The sequence below is a fragment of the Lynx canadensis genome, chromosome C1 (assembly GCF_007474595.2).
Source record: "Lynx canadensis isolate LIC74 chromosome C1, mLynCan4.pri.v2, whole genome shotgun sequence".
Taxonomy (NCBI): Eukaryota; Metazoa; Chordata; class Mammalia; order Carnivora; family Felidae; genus Lynx; species Lynx canadensis.
In genome coordinates, this window is record NC_044310.1 from 8,550,750 (window position 1) to 8,562,606 (window position 11,857).

At 55.1% G+C, this 11,857-nt stretch overlaps 1 protein-coding gene across 2 annotated transcripts; it reads right to left on the reverse strand.

Moving 5' to 3' along the window:
• Window positions 1–1,794: 1,794 nt before the first annotated feature.
• KIAA2013 (KIAA2013 ortholog) lies at window positions 1,795–8,734 on the reverse strand. Of its 2 annotated transcripts, XM_030325607.1 has the most exons (4): window positions 7,667–8,734; window positions 4,547–4,845; window positions 3,992–4,471; window positions 1,795–2,483 (listed from the first exon to the last, which is right to left on the reverse strand). In XM_030325607.1, the coding sequence occupies exons 1-4, from the start codon at window positions 8,697–8,699 to the stop codon at window positions 2,466–2,468; spliced, it is 1,830 nt and encodes a 609-aa protein (XP_030181467.1). In that variant the 5' UTR covers window positions 8,700–8,734; the 3' UTR covers window positions 1,795–2,465. The 2 variants fall into 2 exon arrangements, with proteins under 2 accessions (XP_030181467.1, XP_030181466.1); XM_030325606.1 differs by having other exon boundaries at window positions 3,992–4,845.
• Window positions 8,735–11,857: the final 3,123 nt, after the last annotated feature.

Consider the following 11,857-nt stretch of genomic DNA (forward strand, 5'->3'; position numbering starts at 1 on the left):
CAGAGCAAAAGGTGGGCTGAGAGGAGGGGGGCTGTCAGGGTGTCACGGAGAGGACGTGACCTCCAGTGATCCGTGAGCTGGCCCCAGGTGATCAGAGGCTCCTCACCCCTTCCCTGGCCCTGGATGTGGGATCTGAGTGCCTTTCCTGCTCCCAGAGGCTGCTCCGAGGGGACAGCACTATGATGGTGACTGAGCGCGTGTCTGAACCCAGGTAAGACCTCTGTAGAAGCTTTAATGTGTGGCAGGCGGATGCCGGGATCCACTGGTCTTACAGCCCAAGACAAGCCTCTTAGAGTAAGTTCCCTTCTTACTCCACCTGCTGCCTACCCCCCTGGAGTGGCCTGCCTGCCCTCTTGGTCTCTCCCTGCCCTCTTGAACAGGGACTAGGTTCAGATGACTCCTAGGAAACTCCTAGGGGACTTGCAAATCAGCAGGGGCCCACGATGCAGGTCGGTTTTCAGGGAGCTAATACACGTCCATACCGAGCCCTCAGCTTTTGGGAAGTGCTAAGTAGCATGAAATTAAATTTCCCATTCCAGGTTTCCACCCCTGAGAAAGCAGCTTGGTAAGATTCCAAGGGGATCCTAACCTCCTCCCGCAGAGGCCCGCGCGGGTGTCCAGTAAGCAACCCAGAGTGAGTGCTCGACGCGAGCTGTAATTCACAAGGAGTTTATTGAAATTCTGGTTGTTCAGTCAGTCTTTCCGGGGCAGCAGGTACATGGGTTTGTTTTTACCGTTTAGGAGCCTCTAATAGGCCGAGTTCCAAGCCAAACAGAGGGGCGGAACACTAAGTGTGGCTCTTGTCAAGCAGCTTCCACCTTTTTTTTTTTTTTTTTTTTTTTAATGTTTATTTACTTTTGAGAGGGAGAGAGTGCCAACAGGGGAGGGGCAGAGAGAGAGGGAGACACAGAATCTAAAACACGCTCCAGGCTCCGAGCTGTCAGCACCGAGCCCGACGCGGGGCGGGGCTCAAACACCAACTGTGAGATCACGACCTGAGCCAAAGTCGGACGCTTAATGGACTGAGCCACCCAGGCTCCCCAAGCAGCTTCTACTCTAACGAAACAACTGGAGGGCCCGTCACACCGTAAACCAGATCCAGCTGCACCCCGTGAGATTCCTGCTTCCCTAAATGGGTAGGCCAGCCAATGACCCACGGCTGGACGAGGAAGGCACTTCTGAGCTCTGCACCATCCAGGGAAGGTGGGTGGGGCCAGGACAACTCATGGTAGAGGTGGAGATACAGGTTTCCTTCCCCTCCCGGCATGCCATTGTGAGCGTCACTCTGCTGGTGGCGAGCGGACCAAGCTTCGCGGGGAGTCATGCCGCGGCACCCACGACGCTGTGCCCACGGCCTCCCAAGGCGGGCTGCCAGGCCTAGCTCAGTCCCTTTCTGGTCCTGGGCCCAGCCCCATTCTCCTCCCCACAAGGCAGGGTCATCAGATCCTACGACCACCACCAGCAACGGGCAGAAGGCCATCGGGGCTGGCAACACCCAGGACAGACAAATCTAGGCTGTTTAGGGCAGGTGGGGGAGAGGCGCTGCAGCAGGGAAGGGGCCGGGCTGACGCTCCTCAATCCGCCCGCTCTGCCGGGTGACCTGGCGAACCAACCCCCCCCCCCCCCCCCCCCGGTGGATCAGCATCTTCTCAAGAGGAGTATCAGGTGGGGGGGGGAATCAGCCATCCCCAAAGGGCTGGGCAGCCCATCTGCTTCAGACACTACCCGAAAGTCAGCTGATGGAGGAAGATGCGCTGTCTCCAGAGGTTTCAAACCACACACAAACCGATCATGGAAGTTTGAAAGAGATTTATTTAAAAACAGAACAACAAAAAAAAGGCTTTGGTATTTCAAAACCCAACAATCATCAACCCCTAGAAAGTTAAATACCTCCCCCTGAAGCCCAGAAGTACAAAAGCACAGATCTCCACAGGCTCATGGTAAGAAAGAGACGACGTGCAAACCGGGGAGGACCCGAGACCCACGCTCTCCACGCAGGCGCAGGTGCAGGCGGCAGGGCCTCCGGATGCCCCCCCCGGGGGCGGCGTAGGTCGGAAATCCCCGCCCGAGATTCACTGTCTGAAGGGGGTGCAAAAACCATCCGGCAAAATCTCAACAACAATAAATTAAAAACTCAGTCAAGAAAGAACACATTAAATTAGGAATAGAACACAACTTTTCCTAGACAGGTCTTTTCAAAAGAGGCTCTGTTTCCTGGGACAGAAGAAGGGGGCAAAGCAGAAGGAGTGAGTTCAATTTCAAGTATTTTCCATACAGGTTCATTTTATTGAGTCGAAAGCTTACAAAAAGTCCACCGGCCCTCCCCTCCCGCTCCCCGATGCAGACTCCTGAACATCCACACGCACTCTGCGTCACTGGCGTCCCCAACAAGGCACAAAAGGGTGGGTGCGTTCGAAGGATCCCCTGTTCGTGCAGCAGGACTTTCGGTGCAGACGGGACTTCACTCAGACGCTGGGATCTTCCTGTTCAATTAACAAGACAAGCTGTTACTGTTCACCACCAACCCCATGGAAGCTACGGAAATCTCGTGCGGGGCAGGTGACGGGGACGCCCCTGGTGGCATCCCGCCCGGGCGATGATCCGGCTCTGCAGACACTGTGGCCCAGGGACGTGCCAGAGCCACCGTGGGGTTGGTGGCCCGGACACCTCCTCGGGCTGACGCAGCGCTCGCCGGGCTCTGCCCTGGCGGGACCCCAGCTCGAGCGTGAGTCAACTGAGGGCCACGGGGTAGCACCCCAAAATTAAGGGTCCGGCCTGTCCCCTGGATCGGGTGGGGAACCGGGGGCAGACGGGTATACGGCAGAGTAGGAGCAGAGAAGCCTGCCGGCTTAACGGAGGCCGTCAGACCCACGCAACGCAAACGGAGCGCCTGTTTTGTTACAGCTCGGCCACGTTTCTCTTTCATCCGACCTTCCATTTGTTCTCCAAGCTCCAGGCTCAGACCTGCTGCCCACCCTGCTCCCACTCCGTCAGGGCTGAGAGCTGCTTCTTCGCAAGTCCTGGCCTCGGGCCAGAAACTAGAAACCAGAAGGCACAAAGCCCTCTGTGGAGGTGAGGAGGCATTTCTCCGGAGCTGGCCCAGGCTCCTCAACTGCTCGGGAGCACAGACCCAGAGCTCTTGAATCTATTCTCTGCACATGCTAGTGCGACAAGAGGAGAGGAGAGAAAGGGAAGCGAGCCCCGCTCCCTCTGGAGAACTTTCTCCTGTGACTGCCAGCGATGGGCTTCCTTCTGTTCCCTCTCCCGGGGAATCGTGGCAGCAACGGGGCATGGAGCACTGGGTGGTGGGGCAGAAGGGGCGGCCTCCCCTGGGACCGAGCCTGATCCCCAAGACACATTCCTGATGAGAGTCTCACAGCGACCGTGCTCAAAGTCATGGCTTCCTGGGGGCCAAGGTGTTTGAGGAAATGAGAGGAATGACCTTGCCTTGTGCTGACGAGATGGCCACCTTAGCTGGCCCACAGCGAGAGGCACGAGCAGGCCCTCAGGAGGGAGCGCAGGGGGCTCACCTGAGGCTTAGATAGCAGTTTCCGGTCTATCTAGGGGCTTGTTGCAATTATTATTTTAAGTTTATTTATTTATTTTGAGGGAGGGGGGCGCATGCAAGCTGGGGAAGGGCAGAGAGAAGGAGACAGAGAGAATCCCAAGCAGGCTCCACGCTGCCATTGCAGAGCCCGACGCGGGGCTCGATCTCGTGAACCGTGAGATCATGGCCGGAGCCAGAATCAAGAGTCGGACACTTAACTGACTGAGCCACCCGGGCGCCCCACCGCTGTCCCTCCCTATGGTCTCCTCTCAGAAGTCGCTTTCTGATAGCCTCTGCAAACACGCTCGCTCCTGTCTGTGTTGCGGGCTGAGGGTACTGGCTTAGGAGGACACCCCATTGCCGCCCAGGCCTCTCCCGTCCTAGTCTGAGGCTAGAACACGAGGCCGGGGCCTCAGGCTCTGAAGACCCAGGGGGGCTTTATACCTTACTCCTGAAGAGGGGCTTGGCCCCAGGCCCACAGTACTCGTTGTAGATGAGCTTGAAGAGGAAGAGGTGGAAGAGGGTGATGAGGGAGGCCACGCTGAACCAGAAGAGGAAGGGCAGCCCGGGGTCCTGCTGGGCCATGTGCTCGTCGTGGGCCAAGATGGCCTTGAGGTGCAGCGTGTGGCGCAGGTCCTGCAGGTGCATGAGGTCGGTGGAGATATAGAGCAGCGGCGTGATGGGCTGCGTCACCATGACCGGGAAGGTGTGGCCCTGGGGCGCCGAGGTCAGCTCCACGGGCTCCTCCAGGCAGCCGGCCTCACAGGCGTAGATCCTGACGGGCTGGCCGCGGGCCTCCACGGACACGTGCAGGTACGGCTTGCCCTCGGGGTCCGCGAGCACGGCTAGGTCGATGTGGTCGTTCTTGTAGCGGATGCCGTGCAGGGCGTAGCTGTTGTGCAGCACGTCGGGGTCAGCCTGGAACTGGAGGTGGTTCTCGGTGAACTGCAGCCCCCCGAAGCTCAGCACCATGCCCTGCAGGATGCCTGGGGCGCCCACCTTCACCAGCCCCTTGCAGCCGCGCTTCTGCAGGGTCAGCTTCCACAGGTCAGAGAGCTGCAGGATCTGCTGGACGGACGACAGCCGGCCCGGCCACAGGTTCTCGGCGTGCATGGTGGCGTGGCCGCTGAAGCAGTGATCTTCGTAGTTGAGCGTCGACTCCATCTGGTCGCGCTCCCTGTGGCTCAGGCTGGGGTTGAGCAGCGGGGCTGGTGAGCAGGAGAGCATGTAGTACAGCGTCAGGTTCACGGTCAGGCCAGACGGGGTGTGGGCGTCCGTGATCTTCTTCATCTCCACACCTGAAACGCCACAAAGGTTGCACGTTAAGCGGGGACGGCCCGGCCGGGAAGATGAGGTTCTGAAGGGAAGAGCGGGAGCGACGGAAATGGCAGCTCCAGCCTCCCCTGAGCTCTGGCTCCCTCACATGACCAACTTGACCCGGTGGGCCTGAAGCCTAAAATCCCGTTCAAAGTGGGGCCTCCTGGGGCGCCTGGGTGGCTCGGTCAGTTGGACGTCCAACTTCGGCTCGGGTCCTGATCTCAGGGTTCGTGAGTTCAGGCCCCGCATCAGGCACCACTGTCAGTGCACAGCCTGCTTTGGATCCGTAGTCCCAACCCCCCACTCCCACCCCTCCCCACTCGCACTCTCTCTCAAAAATAAATAAACATTAAATCCTATACATAATAACATAAACAACATAATAAACATAAATCCTGCCAGCGCCCAGAAGAACACAGACGTGGCCGGGACATGGTGCCAGTTGAAGAGTCCAGCACGCCCCCCGCCCCCCTGCCCTCTGCCTCCGGAACACCGTCATCAGCGCTCTGGCCCATCCTGGGTTGCTCCTTGCCATCATCCTGTGCTCCAGTCCTGGAGCTTTAAATAACATCTGAACACCGGATCTCCCAAACCTGTATGAATTCTAGACTCAGAACAGCTAACTGCCCATTTGGGCTCTCCACCCAGACGCCCGACAGGCATTTGGGACCTGACGTGCTCTGAGTTCTTCCAGCCCCAAAGCAATCCTTCCACAAATTATCTCCAGACACTTGCTCGAGCGCTCCCCACAAATTCAGGAGTCACCCTCCAGTTCTCACGCCCCATGCCCAGTCCGTGCAAAGTCCCGGTGGCGCCACTTCTGAAAGTATCAGAAGCCATCCACTTCTGTCTCCACGGCCACAACTCAGGTGCCAGCCACCCTCCTCTTTCACCTCGGCTCCTGCAAAATCCCCTCATCTGGTCTCCATGTCCCACTTTTGTCCCTTATAGTCTATATTCTGGATAGAACAGCCAGGGGATCCTGAAAAATGTACATCCGACAGTTGTCTCTGCTCTCCCTTCCACCCCACGTAGAATCAAATTCACAGTCGTCACCGCAGTCTACAAGGCCCTTCGGGATCTGGCTACCTCGACCCCTCCCTGGCTTGCTACCCACCAGCCACCCTGGCCTCTCAACCAAACCTGCTCTTGTCTTAGGGCCTCTGACTTGCCAGCTCCCTCTAGATCATCACATGGTCAGTTTCTTGCTATTCAGGTCTTAGCTTAAGTGCTTCCTCCTTGGAAAGGCCTCCCCAACAACTGGAGCTAAACAGAGGCCCCCACCCCACTCTGAACCCCACCCAGTCATCCTCAATCACATACTTTTAATTTTTCTCTACGGAACTTTAAAAATTTTTTTTTTAAGTTTATTTTGAGAGAGAGAGAGATTGCACAAGCGCTATTGGAGACAGAGAGAGAGAATCCCAAGGAGGCTCCCACTGTCAGCACAGAGCCTGACACAAGAAATCAAGGGCTGGCTGGTTTAACCGACGGAGCCACCCAGGTGCCCCGCTCTATGGAACTTCGTATTCTAAAGAGCAATCTGGCTTATTTATTCCGACTTTCACTTTTCTACTATTGCCTTCCTCCCATCCAGAATTTAAGCAAGCACCATGAAACAGGCGCTTTGTTCTGGTCACTTCTCTATCCGTCGTATGGAGAACAGTCCCTGGCAGGATTCGATCAATACTTGCTGAACGAGTGAAACACACTTTGAGCAACTAAATACAAGGATTTAGACAACGAGCACCCTGGAAACCAAAATCTCTCTTTCACCTAGAATAGGATTTCCTTTACTTCAACAGTCTTCAGGGGAAGGAAGTTTTTATTTGGTGGGTGCATTCCACCTGCTGGAGAGGTTCCATTCCCTTCCAGTCAATGGAGCACATGACCCCTGATCTCAGTTGTTGAGTTCAAGCCCCACGAACCGCAGAGGTCACTTTAAAAAAAAGGCGGTGGGGGGGGGGGCCTGGGTGGCTCAGTCGGTTAAACATCCCACTCGATTTCAGCTCATCATGACCTCATGGTTCATGAGTTTGAGCCCCACTGTGGGACTCCATGCTGACTGTGCAGAGCCTGCTTGGGATTCTCTCTCTGCCTCTCCCCTGCTCATATGCTCTCTCGATCTCTCTCTCAAAATACACTTTAAAAGGGCGGGGTGGGGGGGGGGATGCCTGGGTGGTTGAGTCGGTTAAGCATCTGGCTTTGGATCAGGTCGTGATCTCACAGTCCGTGAGTTCGAGCCCCGCATTGGGCTCTCTGCTATCAGTGTAGAGACCCCCTGCAGACCCTCTCCCGCTTGCATTCTCTCTGCCTCTCTCAAAAATAAACAAACATGTAAAAAAAAAAAAAAAAAAAGCGCATGCCTGTCACCAGCCAGACTGTGAGGGACTGAGGAAAGAAAGAATCTGGGGACCCGCCAGGCCCTTCTGCCTGATTTATCCTTTACAAGCTGACCCCCAAAACCACTCTCCAAATCAGGCCTCATTTATGAGGACAAATAACAGTAAGGCCGGTCTTTTACGCCCATTCCTTCCTCGGACTCACAGAAGCCCTCTGAGGTGCTCCTGTTATTACTGAACACAAGCCCATGGAGATCAGTAAACTGGTCCCACGTCGCTCGCACAAATACCAAGCGGTGGAGCAGAGTCAGCCCAGGTCAATGGCCAAGCTCCCTTTAACCACCCCCACTGCTCCCCTTCAGGGTCAACTCTGCAGACTTTAGCGGGGCATCTCCAGGGTGGGCCGCGGAGGCCCTGGTGTAAGGTGTGCACTGTGGCCCAAGAACTGGCCAGGCCTCACCTGGGCTGAAGAGCTGAGCCCAGAGGCGCTGGTGGTCTTGAAGCAGCTCAGCCGCTGGCATCTCCAAGAGCTCCAGCATTTCCTTCCGTGCCAAATCCTGGACCACCTTGAGCTCCTTGGCTGCTTTGTTTTTGAGCACCTGGGGGTTAATAGGGCCTGAAACATGCACCACCCACAACACTGTCTCGTCCAGTTGTGTCTTGGGAGCCACCTGGAGCCGGTTCACTAGCTTCTTGGCCGCCACCACCACCAGGTGCACCAGCCCCGTGGGAAAAGGCGGGGACCGGCCCGAGTAGAGGAGGAACTGATGATCTCCCACCTTCTCCAGGGTACTGGTGAAGGCTCTGGGGACCGGGCCGGCAGTGGGCCCCACAGTCTGCAGCGCGGCCACCCTCTCCGTGGGATTGTTGAGCTGGATACGCTGCAGATAGACGTGGGGTCGGCCCCGGTGCGCCAGAAAGTCCTCTTGCAGCAGCACGCAGTCGCGGCCGGATCCGGTGACGAGGCCGGAGGCCGAGGCGGGTCCGGGGGCGGCGGCCGCAGGGCCGGGGCCTGAGGTCCCGAGCTGCAGGCAACGCACTCGGCGCAGCAGCCCTTCACGCAGCAACAGTACAGACTCTCCGGCTTCGGAGAGCGCACTCAGCGGTCGCAGCTGCACGAAGGGCACGAAATCCGGCGCCACGGCGGGCTCTCGCTCTCCAGGAGTCACCCACAGCCGGTTGGCGGCCACGTCCAGTGCCAGGAAGCCGTTGGCCACCAGGGCCGGCACTCCAGGGCCCAGTGGGACAGCCTCGCCGCGCTCCCGCAGGCCGCGCCAGGCGCGGGTGGCCGCCTCCAGGCAGGCGGAGGACTCGGCGGCGCCCGGCTCGCCGCGGGACCAGGGCAGCAGGTGCAGGCCGCCCGCGGCCCGCCGCGCCCCGGAGCCGGCGAACCACAGAAGCAGCAGCAGGAGGCCGAGCAGGCAGAGTAGGCGGCGGGCCCAGCTGCTCGACAGCAGTCCCGGCAGCCCCTTAAGCCGCTGCTGCAGCCACATCGGGCCGCCAGGCGCGGCGCGGGGGCGGCCGCCGGGCCCGCCGCCCAGCCCACCGGCCCGGCCGCCCGCGCCTCACTCCCCGGCCCGGACCGCGGCGCCCACCCCGGCCCCTGCCGCAGCCGCCGCAGCAGCAGCCACCGCTGCTTCCTCCTCCCTCTCGGTTGCCACCGGCCGTCAAACAACCCCGGCCGTCAAGCGCCGCCGAGTCTTTTGCGACACAAGGGGAAGGAAAGGGCGGAGGGAAGAGACAGGGGCGGGTCGGAGAGAAGGGGGCGGAGCTTCGGCGAGGAACTGACCGGAGCCGCAGGGGCTGGACCACCCGTTCCCCCGCTGATAGAGCGAAGTCAGAGACGGCTGGGGTCTGGGGAGGGGGGTGGGGGGGGGGGGGGGGGGGGGGGGGAGGCGTGAGAGCGTCCAACTTACTTGTAAAAAAAACACTGAGCCAGCCAAACTGAACACGTGTTGGGCCCCATTTGCTACTGATGGTTTCAACAGCCCTACGATTTAAAAAAAAAAAAAAAAAAATTAACTTTTGTGTAAAAATGATGATTTTCCCTGCAAAAAAAACCCTTAGTACAGGGAAGAAAGAGAGAGAAGAAAGAAAGAAAGAAAGAAAGAAAGAAAGAAAGAAAGAAAGAAAGAAAAGAAAGAGAGAAGAAAGAAAGAAGCCACCGTAAACTAGACTTTATACAAAATATTTTGTTGCCAACTCTTCCAGATCAGCATATGGAGACACGAATCCCGCCCAGGACTGTCTCATTTCTCTGCCACACCACGTCATCTTCTTGATGTCACCCTGAGTTTTAACTTATTAAATAACATAAGACACTAAAGTCTCATTATTTGAAAATGACTTTAAATTGTGAATCATCCATGCAGAAGAGAAATTTTGCTTTGTTTCTAAGGGGAAAAATTCAATATGAGCACAGGGGAGGACAATGGAGCAATTGTTTCCACTTTGGTTTCAGGACATTCCAAAGTCAGACAGTGCTTCTCAGTTGTTGAAAATTTTAAACGGTCATTTGAGGTGGCTTCTTGTGGGCGGTGAGCAGACATATGTTTGCAGAGTTGGGAATGCCATCACCCCGTGAGAAGGTGCCTGTCCAGGTGATCCTGCAACTATGCTTACCTTTTTTTTTTTTCCCAAGGCTATTATCAAAGCATAAACACAACTGTTTTTTAATAGTTTATTTATTTATTTATAATGTGTATTTTTTTTATTTAATTTTTTATTTTAAAAATTTACATCCAAATTAGCATATAGTGCAACAATGATTTCAGGAGTAGATTCCCTAGTGCCCCTTACCCATTTAGCCCATCCCCCCTCCCACAACCCCTCCAGCAACCCTCAGTTTGTTCTCCATATTTATGAGGTCTCTTCTGTTTTTTTGTTTTTGTTTTTTTTTTTTAATTTTTTTTTTCAACGTTTATTTATTTTGGGACAGAGAGAGACAGAGCATGAACGGGGGAGGGGCAGAGAGAGAGGGAGACACAGAATCGGAAACAGGCTCCAGGCTCTGAGCCATCAGCCCAGAGCCTGACGCGGGGCTCGAACTCCCGGACCGCGAGATCGTGACCTGGCTGAAGTCGGACGCTTAACCGACTGCGCCACCCAGGCGCCCCCAAGGTCTCTTCTGTTTTGTCCCCCTCCCTGTTTTTATATTCTTTTTGTTTCCCTTCCCTTATGTTCATCTGTTTTGTCTCTTAAAGTCCTCATATGAGTGAAGTCATAGGATTTTTGTCTTTCTCTAATTTCACTTAGCATAATAGCCTCCATTTCCATCCACGTAGTTGCAAATGGCAAGATTTCGTTCTTTTTAATTGCCGAGTAATACTCTACTGTGTGTGTGTGTGTGTGTGTGTGTGTATGACATTTTCTTTATCCATTTATCCATTGATGGACATTTGGGCTCTTTCCATACTTTGGCTATTGTTGATAGTGCTGCTATAAACATGGGGGGTGCATGTGTCCCTTCGAAACAGCACACCTGTATCCCGTGGATAAATGCCTAGTCATGCAATTGCTGGGTCGTAGGGTAGTTCTCTTTTTAGTTTTTTGAAGAACCTTCATACTGTTTTCCAGAGTGGCTGCATCAGCTTGCATTCCCAATTGTGTATTTTTTTTTTTAATTTTTTTTTTCAACGTTTATTTATTTTTGGGACAGAGAGAGACAGAGCATGAACGGGGGAGGGGCAGAGAGAGAGGGAGACACAGAATCGGAAACAGGCTCCAGGCTCTGAGCCATCAGCCCAGAGCCTGACGCGGGGCTCGAACTCCCGGACCGTGAGATCGTGACCTGGCTGAAGTCGGACGCTTAACCGACTGCACCACCCAGGCGCCCCGTGTATTTATTTTTGAGACAGAGACAGAGCATGAGCAGGGCAGGGGCAAAGAGAGAGACACACACAGAATCCAAAGCACAGAGCCCAATCTCAGCACAGATCACAATCTCAGCACAGAGCCCAACGCTGGGCTCAAACCCATGAAGTATGAGATCATGACCTGAATCAAAGTTGGATGCTTAACCAACTGAGCCACCCAGGCACCCCTATTTATTTATTTATTTTTTAGGAATTTCTACACCCAACATGGGACTTGAACTTAGGACCCCAAGATCAAGAGTCACATGCTCCTCTTTTTTTCTTTTTAATGTTTGTTTGTTTGTTTATTTATTTATTTATTTATGTTTGAGAGAGAGACAGAGTGTGAGCAGGGGAGGGGCAGAGAGAGAGGGAGACACAGAATCCAAAGCAGGCTCTAGGCTCTGAGCTGTCAGCACAGAGCCCGATGCAAGGCTCACACTCACAAGCTGTGAGATCATGACCTGAGCCGAAGTCAGACGCTTAACTGACTGAGCCACCCAGGCACCCCTCCTCTTTTTTTTTCTTTTTAAGTTTATTTATTTATTTATTTATTTATTTATTTATTTATTTATTATTTATTTATGTTGGGGAGAGCACAAGTGGTGGAGGGGCAGAGAGAGGTGGACAGAGGGTGCTGCCCCATATGGAGCTTTAACTCACAAACCATGAGATCAGGACCTGAGCCAAAGTCCTCGACTGACTGAGCCACCCAGGCACTCCAAGAATCACATGCCCTTCGACCGAGCCAGACAGGCAGCCCCATAAACACAATTCTCAATTCCCACCTGGAGTTC

What these genes read in the sequence shown, in the direction of transcription:
- KIAA2013 (XM_030325606.1), bottom strand. Translation starts at nt 8,699, where the DNA reads ATGTGGCTGCAGCAGCGGCTTAAGGGGCTGCCGGGACTGCTGTCGAGC. An exon ending in GGCTCAGCTCTTCAGCCCAG is followed by an intron (nt 4,846 to 7,666) that starts GTGAGGCCTGGC and finishes GTGGCGTTTCAG; the next exon opens with GTGTGGAGATGAAGAAGATC.